Below are 18,520 nucleotides of genomic sequence, written 5' to 3' on the forward strand. Positions count from 1 at the left end.
TGCCCAGCGCCTCAAGTTCCGGCTGAACCTGTATGAGTTGAAGGAAGGTCGGCAGATCAAACCTTACACCCTCATGAGCATGGTAGCCAACCTCCTGTATGAGAAACGGTGAGTGCAAGTTTAGCCAGCACTAGCAAATGCAGACAGCTTTGAATGTGGCCTGGAGTGGGTGCTGAGGAAGGGCTTCTCCTTGTTTTCCCATCTCTTATTTTCAGGACAATATCCTTATTTTATGGATGTGTTTTCTGTGGGCCTGTCTGACAACCAAATAGGAAAGAAAGGACTTATGTTAGAAAAAGGCAAGGAATGCACATAGCAGATAAATTTGCTTCTAAGCGAAAAAATTGTACCTACCAGAGTGTTCTGGGGTCCCCCAGACAGGAGCCACCCTTACTCCAGAGCTATTCTATCAACACTGGCTTCTCAGGAATAGCAGGGAACCTAGGAATGGGGTGTTCATCTTTGTCAGTTCTCTTTGAGGACTTCATGGTGAGGAAGAAGGGGCCTAACTATAGAATTCAATGCAGAAAGCTGGGATGGAATTGAAAGGAGACCCTGTGGGTGCTTTCTACTCTGGGCAAAACTAGGTGGCCGGAATACAAATTGAGCTCTCTTTCTCTATTTTTCTAGATGGAGTCTCGCCCTGTCACTCAGGCTGGAGTGCAATGGCAAGAGCTCAGCTCACTGCAAACTCTGCCTCTTAGTTTCAAGCAATCCTCTTTCCTCAGCCTTCTGAGTAGCTGGGATTACAGGTGCCTGCCACCACAGCCCGCTGATTTTTGTATTTTTAGTAGAGATGGGGTTTCATCAATGCTGGTCAGGCTGGTCTGAAGCTTTTGACCTCAAGTGATCCACCCAACCTCAGCCTCCCAGAGTGCTGGTACAGGCGTGAGTGGCTGCGCCCAGCCAACAGAAAAAAAAAGTTTATAATATCCAGAATTATCTGGATAAGATTCTTAAAACCAAATACTATAACACAGTTCAGGGCCTGTGTTTGAACTTCCAATTATGCTGATGCCAAGTTACCATCTGAAGTAACTTACAGCAGTGTTTCAGACAGAGGTACGTAGATGGTGTCTCTAGGGTCCAGATTTTATAAAGGGTCTGGACATTGCTCATGTTTGGAGATCAGTGCCCTCAGCCTGTCCTGCCAGAAAAATCAGTGATTTCAGATGGGCTCATAGAGGAAGCTCCCAGAGTAGTTAAGAATCCAGAATTTTCCAGGTCACCTAGTGTATTTTTATTCTTTTCAATAAACATTTTTATTTTTTATTTTATTATCTTTTTGAGATGGAGTCTCACTCTGTCACCCAGGCTGGAGTGCGGTGGCGCAATCATGACCCACTGCAACCTTTGTATCCTCGGCTCCAGCAATCCTCCCACCTTAGCCTCCTGCGTAACTGGGACCATAGGTGCATGTCACCACGCCTGGCTAATTTTTAAATTTTTTTGTGGAGACGGGTTTCCCTTTGCTGCCCAGGTTGATCTTGAATGCCTCAGCTCAACCAATCCTCCAGGGTTGGCCTCCCTAATCACGCTTGAGATTACAAATGTGAGCCACCATGTCTGGCCTAAAATGTTATTTTCGGCCCAGCACGGTGGCTTACACCTGTAATCCCAGCAGTTTGGGACACTGAGTTGGGTGGATCATGAGGTCAAGTGATCGAGACTGGCCTGGCCAACATGGTGAAACCCCATCTCTACAAAAACCACAAAAATTAGCTGAGCATGGTGGCGTGTACTTGTAGTCCCAGCTACTCGGGAGGCTGAGGCAGGAGAGTCACTTAAACCCTGGGGGCCGAGGTTGCAGTGAGCCAAGATGGCCCCATTGCACTACAGCCAGGGAGACAGAGCAAGACTCCATCTCAACAGCAAAAAGTCATTTTCATGGTGGCTCGTGCCTGTGATCTCAAATTGTGTGTGTGTTTAGAGCTATAACTGAAGATCATGCCCTTGGAAATGACTGCCATCCAATATGACATATGGATAATGTCTCTTTACTGACTTCTATTGAGGATATTGGCCATTTGTTATTTGGCATTTTATACAGATACTCCTTACCTTATAACCTGTTCTAAGCTTAAAAGATTATATGTTGAAATGGGTATTTTGTAGACATGATAGGATGCAAAAACACAAAACAAAATATCCTCAAATTGCTCACGGCACGGCAGTGTAAAGTATCCATTGTTTTCCCTCCTGATCGTGTGGCTGACTGGGAGCTTCAGTTCATTGCCACTGCCCAGCATCAGGAGAGGGTTTGGTACCACGTATTGCTAGCCTGGGAAAAGATCAAATTTCAAAGCATAGTTTCCACTGAATGCCTATTACTTTGCACCATCATAAAGTTGAAAAATTTTAAGTTGAACCATCATAAGTCAGGGACCATCATCTTTACATAAAGATCCCTAAGACTGATCTTCTTAAAGACCAGTGTCTAGAACAAGTTTCTAATGAGCTGCCGTTCCTTTTGGCAGACAATGAGAGTAACCCAGACACTAGTATCACTCTTTGCCTTGCCTGCTTGGGGGCTCAAAACAAAACTTTGTGTTCAGGCTGAGTAACTTGTATTATGTTTTAATGATTTAGTTTTCTTTTTCAGTGTTTTTCCTATAAACTGCCTCAAATCTTTTCACTAAAGGAATAGAGTATAAATGTACACATAGAGGATTGAGTGATGGTAGATTCTTGGGTGAGGAGAGGGAGGATTAGAAGAAAACAATTCTGAAAGAAAGGAGGAGAGGCCATGTGCGGTGGCTCACGCCTGTAATCCCAGCACTTTGGGAGGCCGAGGCGGGTGGATCATGAGGTCAAGAGAAGGAGACCATTCTGGCCAACATGGTGAAACCCCGTCTCTACTAAAAATACAAAAAATTAGCTGGGCATGGTGGCAGGCACCTGTAGTCCCAGCTATTCAGGAGGCTGAGGCAGGAGAATCCCTTGAACCCGGGAGGTGGAGGTTGCAGTGAGCTGAGATTGCGCCACTGCACTCCAGCCTGGCAACCGAGCAAGACTCTGTCTCAAAAAATTATATATATATAAAAAGAAAGGAGGAGGACAAGAGGGTCAGAGATGAGAGGGATAAAAAGGTAAGTGTCAGAGAAAAAAAGGTGAAAAGTCTTAGAATATTGCTAGCTGCGGGAGCTGGCCGCAGGGAAAAGTCATCTTCCCAAGCAGGTCCTCCATTTCCCCTCCGGTCTGGGGCGGGGCTTTGTCTGAATAGGCCTGAACAGGAAAGAGAGCGTTCTTGAGTTCTGGTTTCTCTCTGATGCTGGCCCCACAGGTTTGGCCCGTACTACACTGAGCCAGTCATTGCTGGGTTGGACCCGAAGACCTTTAAGCCCTTCATTTGCTCTCTAGACCTCATCGGCTGCCCCATGGTGACTGATGACTTTGTGGTCAGTGGCACCTGTGCCGAACAAATGTACGGAATGTGCGAGTCCCTCTGGGAGCCCAACATGGTACGTTGGTGGCATGGAGGGGGCTGGGCTCTGAGGTACCCACCCTTGGTCATTAGGAGAAAACTGTTTATGTGGCAGGTGATGGGGAAGATGGGGAGGTGGGAGAGAAGGCCGCAGCTGCTCCTTGGAAGGGTATCCAGAACTTCCATCTGCCAGGGCCAGCTGGCTCCAGAGGAGAGCATCTTCTGTTAGGAGACCACAGTTAGATAGAATTCCTTATGTTGGGTTTACAGGGTTCTTGCATCCATTCAGGAGTAAACGTTTAGCTCAGTGTAGAGTTAGAGGCGGCTCAACAGAATGGGCTTGGGAGCCACGTTGTCTGGGTTGGAAACCTGGATCCACCCACCACCTTAGTTATTGATCTTGGGTAAGCCAGTTTACCTCTCTGCCTCTACTACCTTGACTGTAAAATGGGGATAATAAAGTCTACCTTAGAAGCGGTCCCGAGGAAAGCAAATGGGAGGAGATTAGAATAGTGCATGCATGCCTGGTTTGGCTGGGCACGATGGCTCACGCCTGTAATCCCAGCACTTTGGGAGGCTGAGGCGGGCAGATCACCTGAGGTCGGGAGTTTTGAGACCGGCCTGACCAACATGGTAAAATCCTGTCTCTACTAAAAATACAAAATTAGCTGGGTGTGGTGGCACATGCCTGTAATCCCAGCTACTCAGGAGGCTGAGGCAGGAGAATCGCTTGAACCTGGGAGGCAGAGGTTGCAGTGGGCCAAGATCATGCCACTGCACTCCAGCTTGGAAACAAGAGCGAAACTGTGTCTCAAAAAAAAAAATAGTGCTTGGTGGCGAGCGTTGGCTGTCATTATTGAGTGCCTGCCTGTTGAGCATTTGGGAAAGCAGGTACAGTCTGCCTTCAGGTGCCCACTGCAGTCCAGTGTAGCAAGACACACACTCAGATACCTGTTAGCTTGCAGTTTGTTGGGAAGAGGAGGAAAGAAAGGGCCTGGTGGCAGAAGGAACAGCCTGTACAAAGGTACAGGAAGGGCCAGGTGTGTTCAGTGACTGGAGAGAGCTGGCATTGGCTGGAATGTGGGTAAAACATGGGGGGAAACGACGCTGGAGATTGAGATGAGACTTCAAAGGGCCTTGAATGCCTTACCAAGGAGTTTGAAGTCTGTCCTCTGCCGTAAGGAACCTAGAGAATCGGGTGCCTTTAGGTGGACGTCACAGGCTGTTACCGCCTGCAGGAGGCGCTGAGGTCCTGGGCAAACACAGTGGCAGTGGGGAAGCAGGAACGCAGCTGTCAAGAGGACTTAGTCACTTAAAACAGAAGCAGAGGAGGTAGAGACACTGAGGCTGGCTGGGTTCTCCGGCTGGGCTAGCCAAGACAGAATGCAGAAGGAGCAGGTTTGGGGGAAATGGGTTTGTGGTTGGACAGGTTGGGTTTTGAGGTACCTGTTAGATATCCAGGATCAGAGCCCGTCAGGCAGCTGCTAAAGCACACTGGAGCCAGAGGGGTTCTTCTATTTTACAGAGGAGAAACTGAGGCTCAGTGAAGGGACATACTATTTGCCCAATGTCACATTGCTAATGAGTAAAAGAAATTCAGGGCTTGAAGTCTTCTTTCAAGGAAGGAGCTGAGAAAGGCTTCCCACGTCTTGGGAATCATCCCTTACTTCAGGCATGTCTTGGGGCCAGAGCTGGGAACCTTGAGCCTAGAAAAAAGAGAGTTAAGGGACCCCAGACCAAGTCGGGGCTAGAGGCTGTGGTTTGAAGAGGTCCTGCTCTGTTGGCAGGATCCAGAACACCTGTTTGAAACCATCTCCCAAGCCATGCTGAATGCTGTGGACCGGGATGCAGTGTCGGGCATGGGAGTCATTGTCCACATCATGTGAGTATGGGCTAGGAGAAGTCGAGAAGCTCTAGACACCCTGCCCCTCTCCCTTCTCCACAAGCACACCCCCCATTTTCCCAGCCCCCCAGTCAGGTATGAGATAAGAAAGGTGCCTGTGGCCGTCCTGGGTGAGCAGAAGTCTATGCCTCCCTATGGCTGGTAGCTGGCAGCCTACCCAGCTTCCCCTGGCCTCTGTCAGGTGAGGCTCTGGGGCCCATGCTCACAAGACATTTCTTCCTTAACAATGTCCCAAAAGTCTCAGGATGTGTTGGGGTGAGCCACAGCAGAGCTCCTGCAGATGGACTGAAATTCTAGGGGGCTCCCATCCTCTCTCCAGCCCAGAGCTGTATGATGTTCTGAGCTCTGGGGACCAATTTCCAAGCCCCAGCCAGCTCTCTACATGCCATCCCCCTTGTCCCCTCACTTCTTTGGGGCCATCACCAGGAACCTGATTGGATAGAGTAGGAAGTGTCCTCCCAGCTGCTTTCCTACATTGCAGGATAAGCATTTGGACCCTTTTGGAGGATAGCCTGCTTAATTACCGTGAAAATGAGAATTCACCCCCCAAGATTCTTTTATCTTCTTTGGGGTGAAACATACCACACCTTCTCCTTCCTAAGTGGCTTGTTCTCTAGGCCTGGAGGAGCTCCTTCCCTTCTTTGGAGAGCTGCATTAGTCCAGCCCTGGATCATTTCCTGGGAAAGCCTCCCCAAGGTGGTTCCACCTGTGGAAAGACTGCCCAGGTGTCTGTCCCTGTCCCTCCTTCCTCACCACAGGCGGAGGAGATGAACTAGCAGGAATGAAACTAGAGCAGGACACTTACACCTAGAGGCAGTGGGCAGCCATTTGTTCTGCTCCCTTGCCCCAGGGCTTATAGGCTTGGGGCTGAGGGCCGGGTGAGCTAGTCACAGTCACAGTTCAGATGGGTAGAGATGTTTTCTTGTGATTTTCTCCCTCTGCAGTGAGAAGGACAAAATCACCACCAGGACACTGAAGGCCCGAATGGACTAACCCTGTTCCCAGAGCACACTTTTTTTTTTTTTTTTAAATAAAACAGCGTGTCTTTCACTCCTGCTTATTTTTGATGGTTTCCCGCAGATCTCTGCCCCAGCTGGGCAGCTAAAGCCAGCCACTCAGCATGTGTGGCCTGGCCCTAAGGCTTGCTTTCTGGCTCACGCTCTACTCCATCGGTGCCTGTCAGGGGGACAATCCACACATCACTTGCTGCATGCTCCCTGTGTGCTAGGCCCCACACAAGTGCTTTACACGGTCTAGGATTTATTTATCATGACTCAAGGTAGTTGAGATTATCCTTGTTTGGAGATGAAGGACAGTTAAATAACTTATCCAAGTCCACTTTCGTAAGTGGTAGAGCAAGGACATAAACTCATGTTCCATTGACTCTACAGCTTAGAATCCTTTTCACTCAACTCTAGGGGGAAACCCTTGTCTTTTATTGCTTCAGGTGGAAATTTGGCCAAGTAGGTTTGACGAGGTGGCTCATGCTTGTAATCCTAGCACTTTGGGAGGTGGAGGCAGGCAGATCACCTGAGGTCAGGAGTTCGAGACCAGCCTGACCAAAATGGAGAAACCTGTCTCTGCTGAAAATACAAAAAATTAGCCAGGTGTGGTGGCACATGCCTGTCATCCCAGCTATCCAAGAGGCTGAGGCAGAAGACTTGCCTGAACTTGGGAGGCGGAGGTTGTGGTGAGCCGTGTGTGCCCCATTGCACTCCAGTCTGGGCAACAAGAGCAAAACTCTTGTCTCAAAAAAAAAGAAAGAAATTTGGCCAAGTACCCATCAGTAGTGTAGATTAGTGTTTCTTAACCTAGCCAGCACATTAGCCAACTGTGAACTCCTGAAACACATGCCTTGATCCTACCCATTGAGATTCTGATTTAATTGGCCTGTACCTGTCTTTTCTAAAATTCCCCAAACGACTCCAGCCTTCAACCTGCAATGGATAGATGGCCTAATAAGCAAGTAGAACTTTTGCATAGCAGAGTGGTTTCCAAACGTTAGCTCCCATCGGAATCACCTGGAGGGCTTATTAAGTTTGACTCAGTAGATCTGGATTGGGACCTAAGAATTTACATTTCTGACTCCCAGGTGCTAATGATATTGCTGGTCCAAGGCCACACTTTGAGAACCATTGGGTTTAAAGCTAAGTGCCCAGATGGACTAGATGAGGTGCACAGAGGTGACATGTTCAAAGTTAGGTCAGGTGAGTGGCTCCTAGCCAGCGTTCGTTCTGCGCAGCTGGAGGAGTGAGGGTGGTTTGTCCATTCTTCCATGTGTCTTTTCCTTGAGAGTTTCACTGTTACCTGGGCTGGAGTGCTGTGGTGCAGTCATGGCTTACTGCAGCCTCAACCTCCCAAGCTTAAGTGATTCTCCTGCCTCAGCCTCCTGAGTAGGCTGGGATTACAGACATGTGCCATCACACCTGGCTACTTCTTGTTTTGTAGAGACGGGGTCTCACTATGTTACCTAGACTGGTCCTGAAGTGATTCTCTTACCTCAGCCTCCCAAAGTGCTGGGCATGAGCCACCACACCCAGCCAGTGGTACTGCGCGTGTAACCACTGCTTATTAACTGCATCTGAAAGTGGGATGTCACTGACCATATTCTTTCTCCAGACTGAAGCCATACGTTGATTTAGCCAAAGCTGCCTCTAAAGCTAGGACCAAAATGTTTTAATTCTGGAAAGAAAAAAAAAAAGGTTCATTTTCCAAGGACTCACACGTAACAGATGTACACAAAGCTTTTTGAGTTTTATTTTTTTCCTCAGGTTGGAGATTCATCTTAACATGCATGCATTTGAAAACAGGAACAGGGTCTCGAACTGTTTAAAGCAGACATTAGACAAGCATGGGATTGAAAATTCCTAAAAATGGAAACTGCAGTGGGATATCAAGAAGTCACACACTTGGTGGGGTGGTAGTTTGTCCTGCGTCCACAAAAGGCGGATCTATACTTCATTCACATTTTTTAATTTCAATGATCTGACCTAATGCTGGGGTGTGCCGAGCGGCACTGGGCCCCTCCCCCACCACCTCCCAAAGTGGCTCTGAGCAAGGGCAAGAGGCTCCTGTGGAAGCTTCTGCCCTGGGATCCTGGCACAAGCTGCTGAGGGACAGCCGAGTCTCCTCTTCCCCATGGGGGACTCTTCATAAGGGGCACATTCCAGAGGAGGGAGAGGGCTACGTCACTGCCCCCTGCAGATGGCTGGTAGATTGGGGGACAGCTGTCTGAATGGTTTCCCTTTCAGGACCCCCTGCCCGCAAGACTGCCAGGAAGAGATGAGGCTCCTAGACTTGCGGGGGTGCCCACAGGTTTAAGGACAGAGCTCTGAGGGTTGTTTAAACGCACTGTCCCTTCTGGCCCCCAACACTTGAGTAACTCACATGCTGGGGTGCTGCTTTCTCTCCTACCCTGAATTGGTAAAAAGTCAACTGGGGGTGGGACTGGCTACTGAGAAAAGTCCTGGGTCTGTCGTCCACCTCCCCAGGACAGGCCCTGGCAGACCGTGAAGATAGATAGGAAAGGCAGGGCAGGAATCAGCCTCACACCCTGAGCGCTGCCAGCAGGCCTGCTGGAGGCCAAAAGCACAGGCAAGAGAAAAGAGTGAAGTAGGGAGAGGGGATGAATAACTGCCTGTGGCGGGAACTTAAAGAGACTGCCACTGAGAACAGCCACAGGGACCACTAGTGGCACCTGCCACAGACCAGCAACCCCTGAGCTAGAAGACGAGAGGTGGAGCACTGCTTCAGTCTGCGCCCCTGAACTGTGGCTTCCTGGCATGCCTGTGACCCCAAGCCGCAGGGCACAGGAAAGGAGCTTGTGCTGGGGGACACAAAGACCCAGTGGTTAATTAACAGGAACCAGGGCCAGGGACCTTCATCTAGAGGTCAGTGGAGTTTCCAGGGCAGTCATCACTGTGGCTGGTAGACGACAGTGTCTTGGCTGTGGGCTTGTGGAAGAAGAGGGGTAGGGATGGGAGACAGGGTGACTGGATGTCAGCCAGGAATCCTGGCCTCACCCAATCAGCCATGTCCTTATTCTTACACCTTTCTTCTTGGGAGACCCAAAATTATTCTGAGATGCCATAAGACTTTTCTTCACAGCCCCAGCGAGTGAGGCTGAGGGCGGTCACTTGCCTTCCAATGCCTTTGACTGCCCAGAAAAATGGCGGGACCCAAGGAGGAAAGAGTGGGGCAGACAATGCGTGGGGGTCAGTCCACTTCTCCACATTCAAACTGCAGACCGCGTAGAATATCATGACAAAAAGAAGAGAAAGGAAACATGTATAAACCAAGATAAATAGCTTTTAAACATTTGAATGCCAAAGGAATTAGGGGCCAAACCCAAGGTTTTCAAGATAGCACAGCGAATGACCTTTAAAAAAAAATTGAAAATCCACCAAACCACAGCTTAAAATGTTGTGACCCAATCAACAATACTGTCAGATAAACAAAAAGCATTTGAAACAGAATGCTACCTCTGAAAATGTAAACAATATACAAAACACACATACACACACACACACACACACACACACACACTCTCAATGTTAAACAAGTTAGATACCTGGTAGTCGTCTTTAACCAGTAAGATTGTGTTACACTTTCCGTATACATTATGGCAACATGATCAGCAGACCAAATGCAGAGAAGCCAGTGGGAGCCCGAGGCCATGGAGGCTGCTAGAAGACAGCTTTCCGTGCTTCAGAGATGCTGGGCCTGACTAGGAGCAGATCCAAACTTCCATTCTTCATTATGAAGTGGGGAAATCAAGTCCAGACATTATTCCTAAGTAATCCTTTTCCCAAGTCCAATTTGCTTTCTCCACGAGTGGGTTAGTTTCAAGTTCCCTAAGTCACTTAGTGGTCTTGCAGCAGTTGTTCAGACCTACCTACGGCCCCTTCCTGGGGTCAGGGCAGTGGTTTTGACCCCCACCTGCCTCTTCCAGAAGGGTTCCCACCCAATCCAGGAGCCCCAGTGAAGTCCAAGAAGGCTGTGTCTCCATTCTTTCCTGACCTGTGTGCTGTGAGTCAGGCATAGAGACAGTGCTGGTTCCTGCTTCAGAAGCTGAGCTTGGCCAGGTTTGGAGGGAGCCACAGGAAACCAATCTATTCATTCAAAACGGTTTCACACACGATCTTCACATCTTTGGGGTTATATACAAGTTTGACCATATCTCATCCCAAACCCCCAGTTCCTGGTTGAGGGTGAGAAGACGCAGGAATGTGCCTCCCCCAGTGCAGAGCAACAGGGCTGTTTTCTCTCCTGGCCAGACCAGTCTGTGGCTTGTGGCTCAGTTCTAACTAAGGACCTGGGTGGCAGGCTCTGAAGGCGGGTGGAACACCTGCAGGAAGCCACTCCTTCCAAGAAAGCCTGTGGGCCACAGATTTGCTAAAAGCCTAGAGGGGGCAACAAGGAAAAACAGCCCCAAGGCTGAGGCCAGGTCAAACCCCACATCAAGCCCCCAAACTGGATTTCCTGGATCACATCCTTGTGTAACTCTAAGATGGGGGCGCCTTGCTGGTGCTGAGGAGGTGTCTCTGCAAAAGAGCACTCCAGGCGCTTGGAGATCTGCCCAGAGCTAAGAGCTCAGCTAGAAGTGAGAGCGCCTGGGAGGTCAGAAGGAAGGAAATAGATGGAGGGCACAGGACCTCATTTGATACATCAGTTTCTGAGGTTTTCCCAAAGGGAAATAACCATTTAAACATGAGGGTCCTGATAAATCCAAAAGTACTCTAGTTCCTCTTGACCTAGTGGGAGGCAGGCTTTACAGAGAACGCTCCTGAACTGCAGGGGCTGAGAGCCTGGGGCTTGGGCGATCATCACAGGGTTCTCTGAGAACCAGCTGTCCGAGAACCCATCCGCTTTCCTGCCCCTCACCATCCCGTGAGGAGGAACTCACTCCTCTCTGAGATCTCTGATTCTGATCCGAGATGCCTGGTGTTGACTTGGTGTGTTCTGGACAGGATGGAGGAATAATGGAACATTTCACTTGAAGCCAAGGTGGAAAGGTGGAGGAAGTTGTTCACAATACTCCATCAAATTACAAAGTTCATCCAGACTAGACCAAATGCAGCAGGGCGAGGTGTCTGACCTCTCCAATCTGGCATCAGAGCACTTGGTTCTGAAAGGACCCTTGTGTGGGGTCTACTGGGTATCTCTTTAATTGAAGGGAACTGAGAGCTGGGCAGGGATGAGGAGCGTGGGGAGGGTGATGAAATACATGATGATAAATAGCAAACCTGGAGCAATAACATTTCAGAAACAAAACCCAAATAAACCCACAGTCATCTCTAGCCCCAAGGTAGCTTAAAAGGTTACAAGGTACCAAAAAGGGAACCCCTTTTTAACCAGATGTCGAATCGGGGGAAAAAAAATCAAGGGTAAGCAGAAGGCGGGGTTACATCCTGTGAGTAGACGCACACACAGCACATCCCCCTCCTCTTCAGCTAAAGTCTTTTTTGGTGTCACAGGCTGCAGTCTCATTGCTAAAGCCCTCCCAAACCCCCACTTTGCTCCCACCCTCCCATCTAGCCCAAATACACCCTTCTCCCTAACTCCCGATCCCCAAGCCCATATCCAGCTCTCTGGCTCTGGCTGAAAGAAGAAGATAACTATGTCAGGATGTTGGACATAAACTCGTTGAAGCGTTTGGAGTACTGCTCAGGGTTCACAGTCGAGATCTCCGCCCCTGCCTGTAATACACAAGAGGCTGATTCAGGTTGAGTTCCTCTGCCCCAATCAGGAGGCTGCACCCAGGAGAAGCCTGGGTATTCAGAAGCCTGTTACTCAGTATCCCTACACCCCAAGACTGAGCAGATCACCTCAGGAAGTGGCTCACAAGCCCCAAACTGTCCTGACCTCACGCCTGTGATTTATTTTTTTTTTTCTTTAGTCCTGTGATTTATAACCCCAGGCCTGCACTGAAGTAGAAGAAAGGCAGTGGGGAGGTGGCAGAGAGGCTCCGGATGTCTGCGGGGGCCACTGCATGGAGAACAGGACTTCAGGCTCATGGGGAAACAGGCCCACAGGGAGCAGTATGAGCATGGAAACAAAGCTCTTACTGGCCCTTCAGCAAGATGCACAGCAGGCCCAGCAGGCCCTGGGGAAAGACACTGGCGGGCTTGGCCCCAAGGACTGGAGAACTGGGGGATAAATAAGTTGGGGCCAGCCTGGCAGGGAGGGGGTGGGTGATGGCAGGGAACACAGCAAGGCAGTCAGGCTGCTCTTCCAGTCTGCTGTCCTGGGAAGAAGGGGGCAGGTGTGTGTTCCTTGGCACAGGAGGCCTGAGACTGCCCTCCCTGGGAACTGAGGGTGAGCGCAGACACGCCGACCCAGCTGGGCCCTGGGTGAAGATGGAGAGGACTCACCCCGTGTTTCACCGTTTTGGCAGCATGTGCAGCTTTCTTCTTCGTGTCGTATGGCGTGAGGATATCGATGATGGCCATGAAATACACCTCCTTCTTGGGGGAACCTGGAGGGACATGGGGAGCAGGGAAGGAGGAATAGGGGGCAGGAGAAGGGCAGAAAGCAGCTGGGCACTGTTACAACCCCTGGACACAAGGCTCAGCTCCATCCGTATCATGTTGGGGCCGAGAAAAGGACAAGTGGAGTCCTTCCCAGCTTTCACAGCTCTTATCTTACTGGATCTTCAGTCACCCAGTGGGGCTGACAGGACAGTATGAATAAGTTTGGTTCATCACATGAACCAGAGCAGACCCATTCCTCAGTCAGTCAGCACAAGCAGGGAAGCAGAAGAAAGCCTGGCAGAGAAGGAGCCCCAGGGCCCCCGGTTCGGGTAGTGACCCTATAGGGGAGTCTAGAGGCAGAAAGAGGCCAAAGGCAGCAATGAATGAGGTGGAGGTCCAGACACCTTGCAGAAAGATCTAAACAAGCCAAGGGGTAGGATGAGGCAGGGCTGCGCAGGGCAGGCACAGGCTCTCACTTACTTTCATGGCTTTTCATGGCATAGACATCAACTGAGGGGTCGAATTCCCCAGGACCAAAGAACCGAGGAAAGCTGAGGAGGTTGCCAGGGCTGTCCGGAGGTGTGCCATAGGAGCAGAGCAGGTTGCCGCCCACCCCGTCATTCTCACACTCCTCGTCCTCTGCCCGCTCCTCCACCTCCATCTCTTCCTGCTCCGCCCGGTCCACGTCATGGATGCCCACCAGCAGGCTGTAGTCCATGATCTTCAGCTGTGCCAAGAACTAGGAAGGCCAAGGACGGAAAGATGGAAGAGGTTACATAGGACATCTCAGTGGCATCTGGAAAGGGGGAAAGAGGCATTCCTTCCAACTCAATTCTACAAACACTTCTGAAATTCAACAGAGCATAAGGCATCAGAGCACCTGCCCTCAGCGATCTCTCTGTCTGGGGAAAGACAGTCATTTAGCAGAGGAAAGGCAGGCAAGAGGTGGAGGCTGCCGTGAGCTGTGATTACACCACTGCACTCCAGCTGGGCGACAGAGCAAGACTGTCTCAAAAAAAGAAAATGGGCAAGGAGCTGTGGGAGTCTACAGCAAGGGGTGAACAGGACCTTCCCTGAGGAAAGGAGTTAAGGCCACAGCTGAAGGATGAAGAGGAGAAGTCAGTAAGGCAAGGGCTGCAGGTGTAAAGACAGAATGAGCACTGCAGGAAGAGGGAATGGCTCTCCTGGGATCAAGAGAGGCCATGGTAGCTGGGCGTCGCTGCCCAGGACGTAGGTTATCCCTTTGTCCAGCGTATCCACGCTGTATACACTAATGTCCCGTTAGTCTCTCAGCAGCTGTCTTGGTTATCAGTTTACTATAGCTGAATCACAATGCTTATAGTCAAATAACCCATATTTGACTTCATCATGACCCCAAAGAGCAAGAGTAGTAATGTTGGCAATTCAGATATGCTAAAGAGAAGCCATAAAGTGCTTTCTTTTTCTGAGACAGAGTCTCGCTCTGTCACTCAGGCTAGAGTGCACTGATGTAATCTCGGCTCATTGCAACCTCCACCTCCCAGGTTCAAGTGATTCTCCTGCTTCAGCCTCCCAAGTGGCTGGGACTACAGGTGTACACCACCACACCTGGCTAATTTTTGTATTTTTAGTACAGATGGGGTTTCATCATGTTGGCCAGGCTGGTTTCGAGCTCCTGACCTCAAGTGATCCATTTGCCTCAGCCTCCCAAAGTGCTGGGATTACCGGTGTGAGCCACTGTACCCGGCCAGCTTTAAGTGACAAGGTGAAAGCTCTTAACTTAAAAAGAAAATAAATTTCCTGCTGAGGTTGCTAAGATCTCCTGTAAACAAATCTCTCTGTGAAATTGTGAAGAAGGAAAAAAAAATCATGCACAGTATATATGTAGGGTTCAGTACTATCTGTGGCTTCAGGCATCCACTGGGGATCTTGGAATGTGTCCCCCCTGATAAGAAAGGACTACTGGCCGGGCGCAGTGGCTCAAGCCTTTAATCCCAGCACTTTGGGAGGCCGAGGCGGGTGGATCATGAGGTCAAGAGATCGAGACCATCCTGGTCAACATGGTGAAACCCCGGCTCTACTAAAAATACAAAACATTAGCTGGGCATGGTGGCGCGTGCCTGTAATCCCAGCTACTCAGGAGGCTGAGGCAGGAGAATTGCCTGAACCCAGGAGGCAGAGGTTGCGGTGAGCCGAGATCGCGCCATTGCAGTCCAGCCTGGGTAACATGAGTGAAACTCCGTCTCAAAAAAAAAAAAAAAAAGAAGGGACTACTGTATGATAAAATAGAATAGAAAATATCAGAATATATGACAGAAAGTAAGGATAGACAGTTTCAGTTGTGTGTATTCACTGGGTTGCAAGGTAAAATAGACTTCCAACTAGACTCAGAGACAAAGTCTGTAAAAACTATGTCATCAACTTATCAGTCCAGGTAAAAATAGAAAAAAAAGGAAAAGAGAATACAACACACAAAAGAATGGCAGCCAGAACCAACCAACATTCTCAACCCATTCCCTAAAGGTCAAAAGAGGCTGTGTGGTGCTGGGGGCAAGTTCTGGGGCCCTCCCCTGGCATCATGTGACTCCTCTTGCCAAGCCTCAGTTTTCTCATCTGTATAATGGGTGCTGTGAGCAGGATAGTGGCTCAACTGTTTTATCTAGGATTTTATGACTTGGAGAAGAACAAAATATGGAATGACACAGGATGGAAATGGCCAGCTGGCATTCCAGTTTAGCTAATAATGAGGCAAGTGTCCAGTCACCATCACAAAGCAGTCACTAGAAGACTGCTAGACTGACCATCGTGTTGGGCCCTAACAGTGAGAGGACTAGGAGGAAAGTCATTATGGGAGCAGAAAGGCTCGAGGCATGGGCCCAGAACACAACCAAAAGCACAAGGAGCCCTAATAATGGGAGCCCAGCAGGATCTCCTTAGAAGAGGAAGAGTGGGAGGGACGCCACTCTGAGCACTTCTAGACAAAGGATTCTCAAGGCCCAGGGAAAAGGGGCTGGAGTCCCAGGAAAAAGAGCATCTGGCCTGGCATGGTGGCTCACGCCTGTAATCCCAGCACTTTGGGAGGCCAAAGCAGGGGGATCACGAGGTCAGGAGTTCAAGACCAGCCTGACCAATATGGTGAAACCCCATCTCTACTAAAAATACTAAAATTAGCCAGGCATGGTGGCGTGCGCCTATAATCCCAGCTACTTGAGAGGCTGAGGCAGAGAATTGCTTGAACTCGGCAGGTGGAGGTTGCAGTGAGCCAAGATCATGCCATTGCACTCCAGCCTGGGCGACAGAGAAAGACTCCATCTGAAAATTAAGAAAAAAAAGCACCCATGCACCATGCCCTCCACCCACCTGAGAACATTTATAAAGCAACGTGCAATGAAAACAAATGCACAGAGTAAATTCCATTAAATTCTTCTTAGAACCAGAGCAGGAGGAGAGGTAGAAAAAGGAGAAGGAGGGTCAGGAGTGGTGGCTCACGCCTATAATCCCGGCACTTTGGGAGGCTGAGGCAGGCGGATTACCTGAGCTCAGGAGTTCGAGACCAGCCTAGCTAACATGGTGAAACCCCATCTCTACTAAAAATATAAAAATTAGCCAGGCGTGGTGATGTATGCCTGTAATCCCAGCTACTCAGGAGGCTGAGGCAGAAGAACTGCTTGAGCCCGGGAAACGGAGGTTGCAGTGAGCTGAGGTTGTACCACTGCACTCCAGCCTGGCCGACACAGTGAGACTCTGTCTCAAGGAAAAAAAAAAAAGGGGGGGGGCCGAGTGCAGTGGCTCATGCCTGTAATCCCAGCACTTTGGGAGGCCAAGGTGGGCAGATCACGAGGTCAAGAGATTGAGACCATCCTGGGCAACATGGTGAAACCCTGTCTCTACTAAAAAATACAAAAAATTTAGCTGGGTGTAGTCCCAACTACTCGGGAGGCTGAGGCAGGAGAATTGCTGAACCCGGGAGGTGGAGGTTGCAGTGAGCCGAGGTTGCGTCATTGCACTCCAGTCTGGCGCCTGGTGCCAGAGCAAGACTCTGTCTCAGAAAAAAAAAAAAAGAAAGAAAAGGGAGAAGGAGAAGGACTCAGGACAAAAAAGATGATGAAAGGCAGAATAAGGAAAGAACATAGTTGGAGGTGACTAAGGAAATGCTTCCTAGCAAAGTGAAGTTTATGACAGCCATGTTCACAGTGGCATTATTCACAACAGCTACAAGGTGGAAGCAACCTAAGTGTGATGGCTAACTGTATATGCCAGCTGGACTGGGCCTCAGTGCCCAGACACTTGGTCAAGCATGATTCTGGGTGCATCTGTGAGGGTTTCTGGGTGAAACGAGCATTGAACTGACAGACTGAGTAAAGCAGACGGCCCTCCCCAGTGTGGGTGAGCATCATCCAATCTGCTGAAGGCCTGAGGACAAGAAAGAGGGTGACCCTCCTGCGGAGGTAGAGAGAACTCCTGCCTGACGGCCTGTAGAGCAAAACCACACCATGGCTCTCCTGGGCCTCTGGCTTGCTGACTGCAGATCTCAGTGATCCAATTCCTTAAAATAAATCTTTCTGTAGATTTACAAAGTACCCTATAGGTTTTGTTTCTCTAGAGAACCCCGACCGATATATGTACATTAACTGATGAATAAACAAAATGTAATACATCCATACACTGTAATATTAATCAGTTTTTTTTTTTTTTTTTTTAAGAGATGGGGTCCTTCCCTCTCCTTCAGGCTGATGTGCAGTGGCATGGTCATAGCTCACCACACCGTGAATTCCTAGGCACCAGGGATCCTCCCACCCAGCCTCCTGAATAACTAGGACTACAGGCATATCACCACACCCAGCTGGTTTTTAATTTTTGTAGAGACAGGATCTCAATAAATTGCCCAGCTCTCCAACTTCTGGCCTCAAGCAGTCCTCCTGCCTCAGTCTCCTGAGTTGCTGGGATTATAGGTGTGAGCCACCATGCTCAGCCTTATTCAGCTTTAAAAAGAAATTCTGATACATGCTACAATATGGATGAACCTTGAAGACATTATGCTAAGTGAAATATGAGGGTCACAAAAGGACAAATGCTGTATGCCGGCTGGGTGCAGTGGCTCACGCCTGTAATCCCAGCACTTTGGTAGGCCGAGAAGGGCATATCACAAGGTCAAAAGTTCGAGACCAGCCAGGCCAATATGGTGAAACCCTGTCTCTACTAAAAATATAAAAAATTAGCCAGGTGTGGTGATGTGCACCTGTAATCCCAGCTACTCAGGAGGCTGAGGCAGAAGAATTGCTTGAACCCGGGAGGCAGAAGTTGCAGTGGGCTGAGATCACGCCATTGCACTCCAGCCTGGACGACAGAGTGAGACTGTCTCAAAAAAAGCTTCTTTTTATGTGAAGTTCCTAGAGTAGTCAATTTCATAGGGACAGGAAACAGAATGCTGATTGCCAGGGGTTAGAGAAGGGGAATTGAGAATTAGTGTTTAATGGGTATACAGCTTCAGCTGGGGAAGATAAAGGAGTTCAGAGATGAATGGTAGTGCTGGTTGCATAACAATGTGAATGTGCTTAATGTCACTCAACTATATACTTCAAAATGGTTCAGATGATAACATTATTATTATTTTTTTTTTTTGAGATGGAGTCTCGCTCTGTCACCCAGGCTGAAGTGCAGTAGCGTGATATTGGCTCACTGCAATTTCCGCCTCCTGGGTTCAAACAATTCTCTGCCTCAGCCTCCCAACTAGCTGGAATT

At 49.3% G+C, this 18,520-nt stretch overlaps 2 protein-coding genes across 3 annotated transcripts in view; one reads left to right on the forward strand and one right to left on the reverse strand.

Annotated features, from left to right (window-relative positions):
* The window catches only part of PSMB3 (proteasome 20S subunit beta 3), an 11,291-nt gene extending 4,914 nt beyond the window's left edge, over positions 1-6,377 (forward strand). Inside the window, exons 3-6 of the mRNA XM_017497242.2 lie at positions 1-108; positions 3,284-3,461; positions 5,212-5,306; positions 6,272-6,377. Coding sequence (XP_017352731.1) covers positions 1-108; positions 3,284-3,461; positions 5,212-5,306; positions 6,272-6,320 — 430 coding nt within the window. The 3' untranslated portion in view covers positions 6,321-6,377. The remainder of the gene's footprint in view (positions 109-3,283; positions 3,462-5,211; positions 5,307-6,271) is intronic.
* Positions 6,378-8,060: 1,683 nt separating this feature from the next.
* PIP4K2B (phosphatidylinositol-5-phosphate 4-kinase type 2 beta) overlaps positions 8,061-18,520 on the reverse strand; it is a 35,052-nt gene continuing 24,592 nt past the window's right edge. For both annotated transcript variants that reach the window (XM_017497231.1, XM_017497232.2), the window contains 3 exons: positions 13,280-13,538; positions 12,701-12,804; positions 8,061-12,025 (listed from right to left, as the gene is read on the reverse strand). In XM_017497231.1, the coding sequence (XP_017352720.1) occupies positions 11,945-12,025; positions 12,701-12,804; positions 13,280-13,538 (444 nt within the window). In that variant the 3' untranslated portion in view covers positions 8,061-11,944. The remainder of the gene's footprint in view (positions 12,026-12,700; positions 12,805-13,279; positions 13,539-18,520) is intronic.

This window comes from Cebus imitator, unplaced genomic scaffold (genome assembly GCF_001604975.1).
Source record: "Cebus imitator isolate Cc_AM_T3 unplaced genomic scaffold, Cebus_imitator-1.0 Scaffold228, whole genome shotgun sequence".
NCBI lineage: Eukaryota > Metazoa > Chordata > Mammalia > Primates > Cebidae > Cebus > Cebus imitator.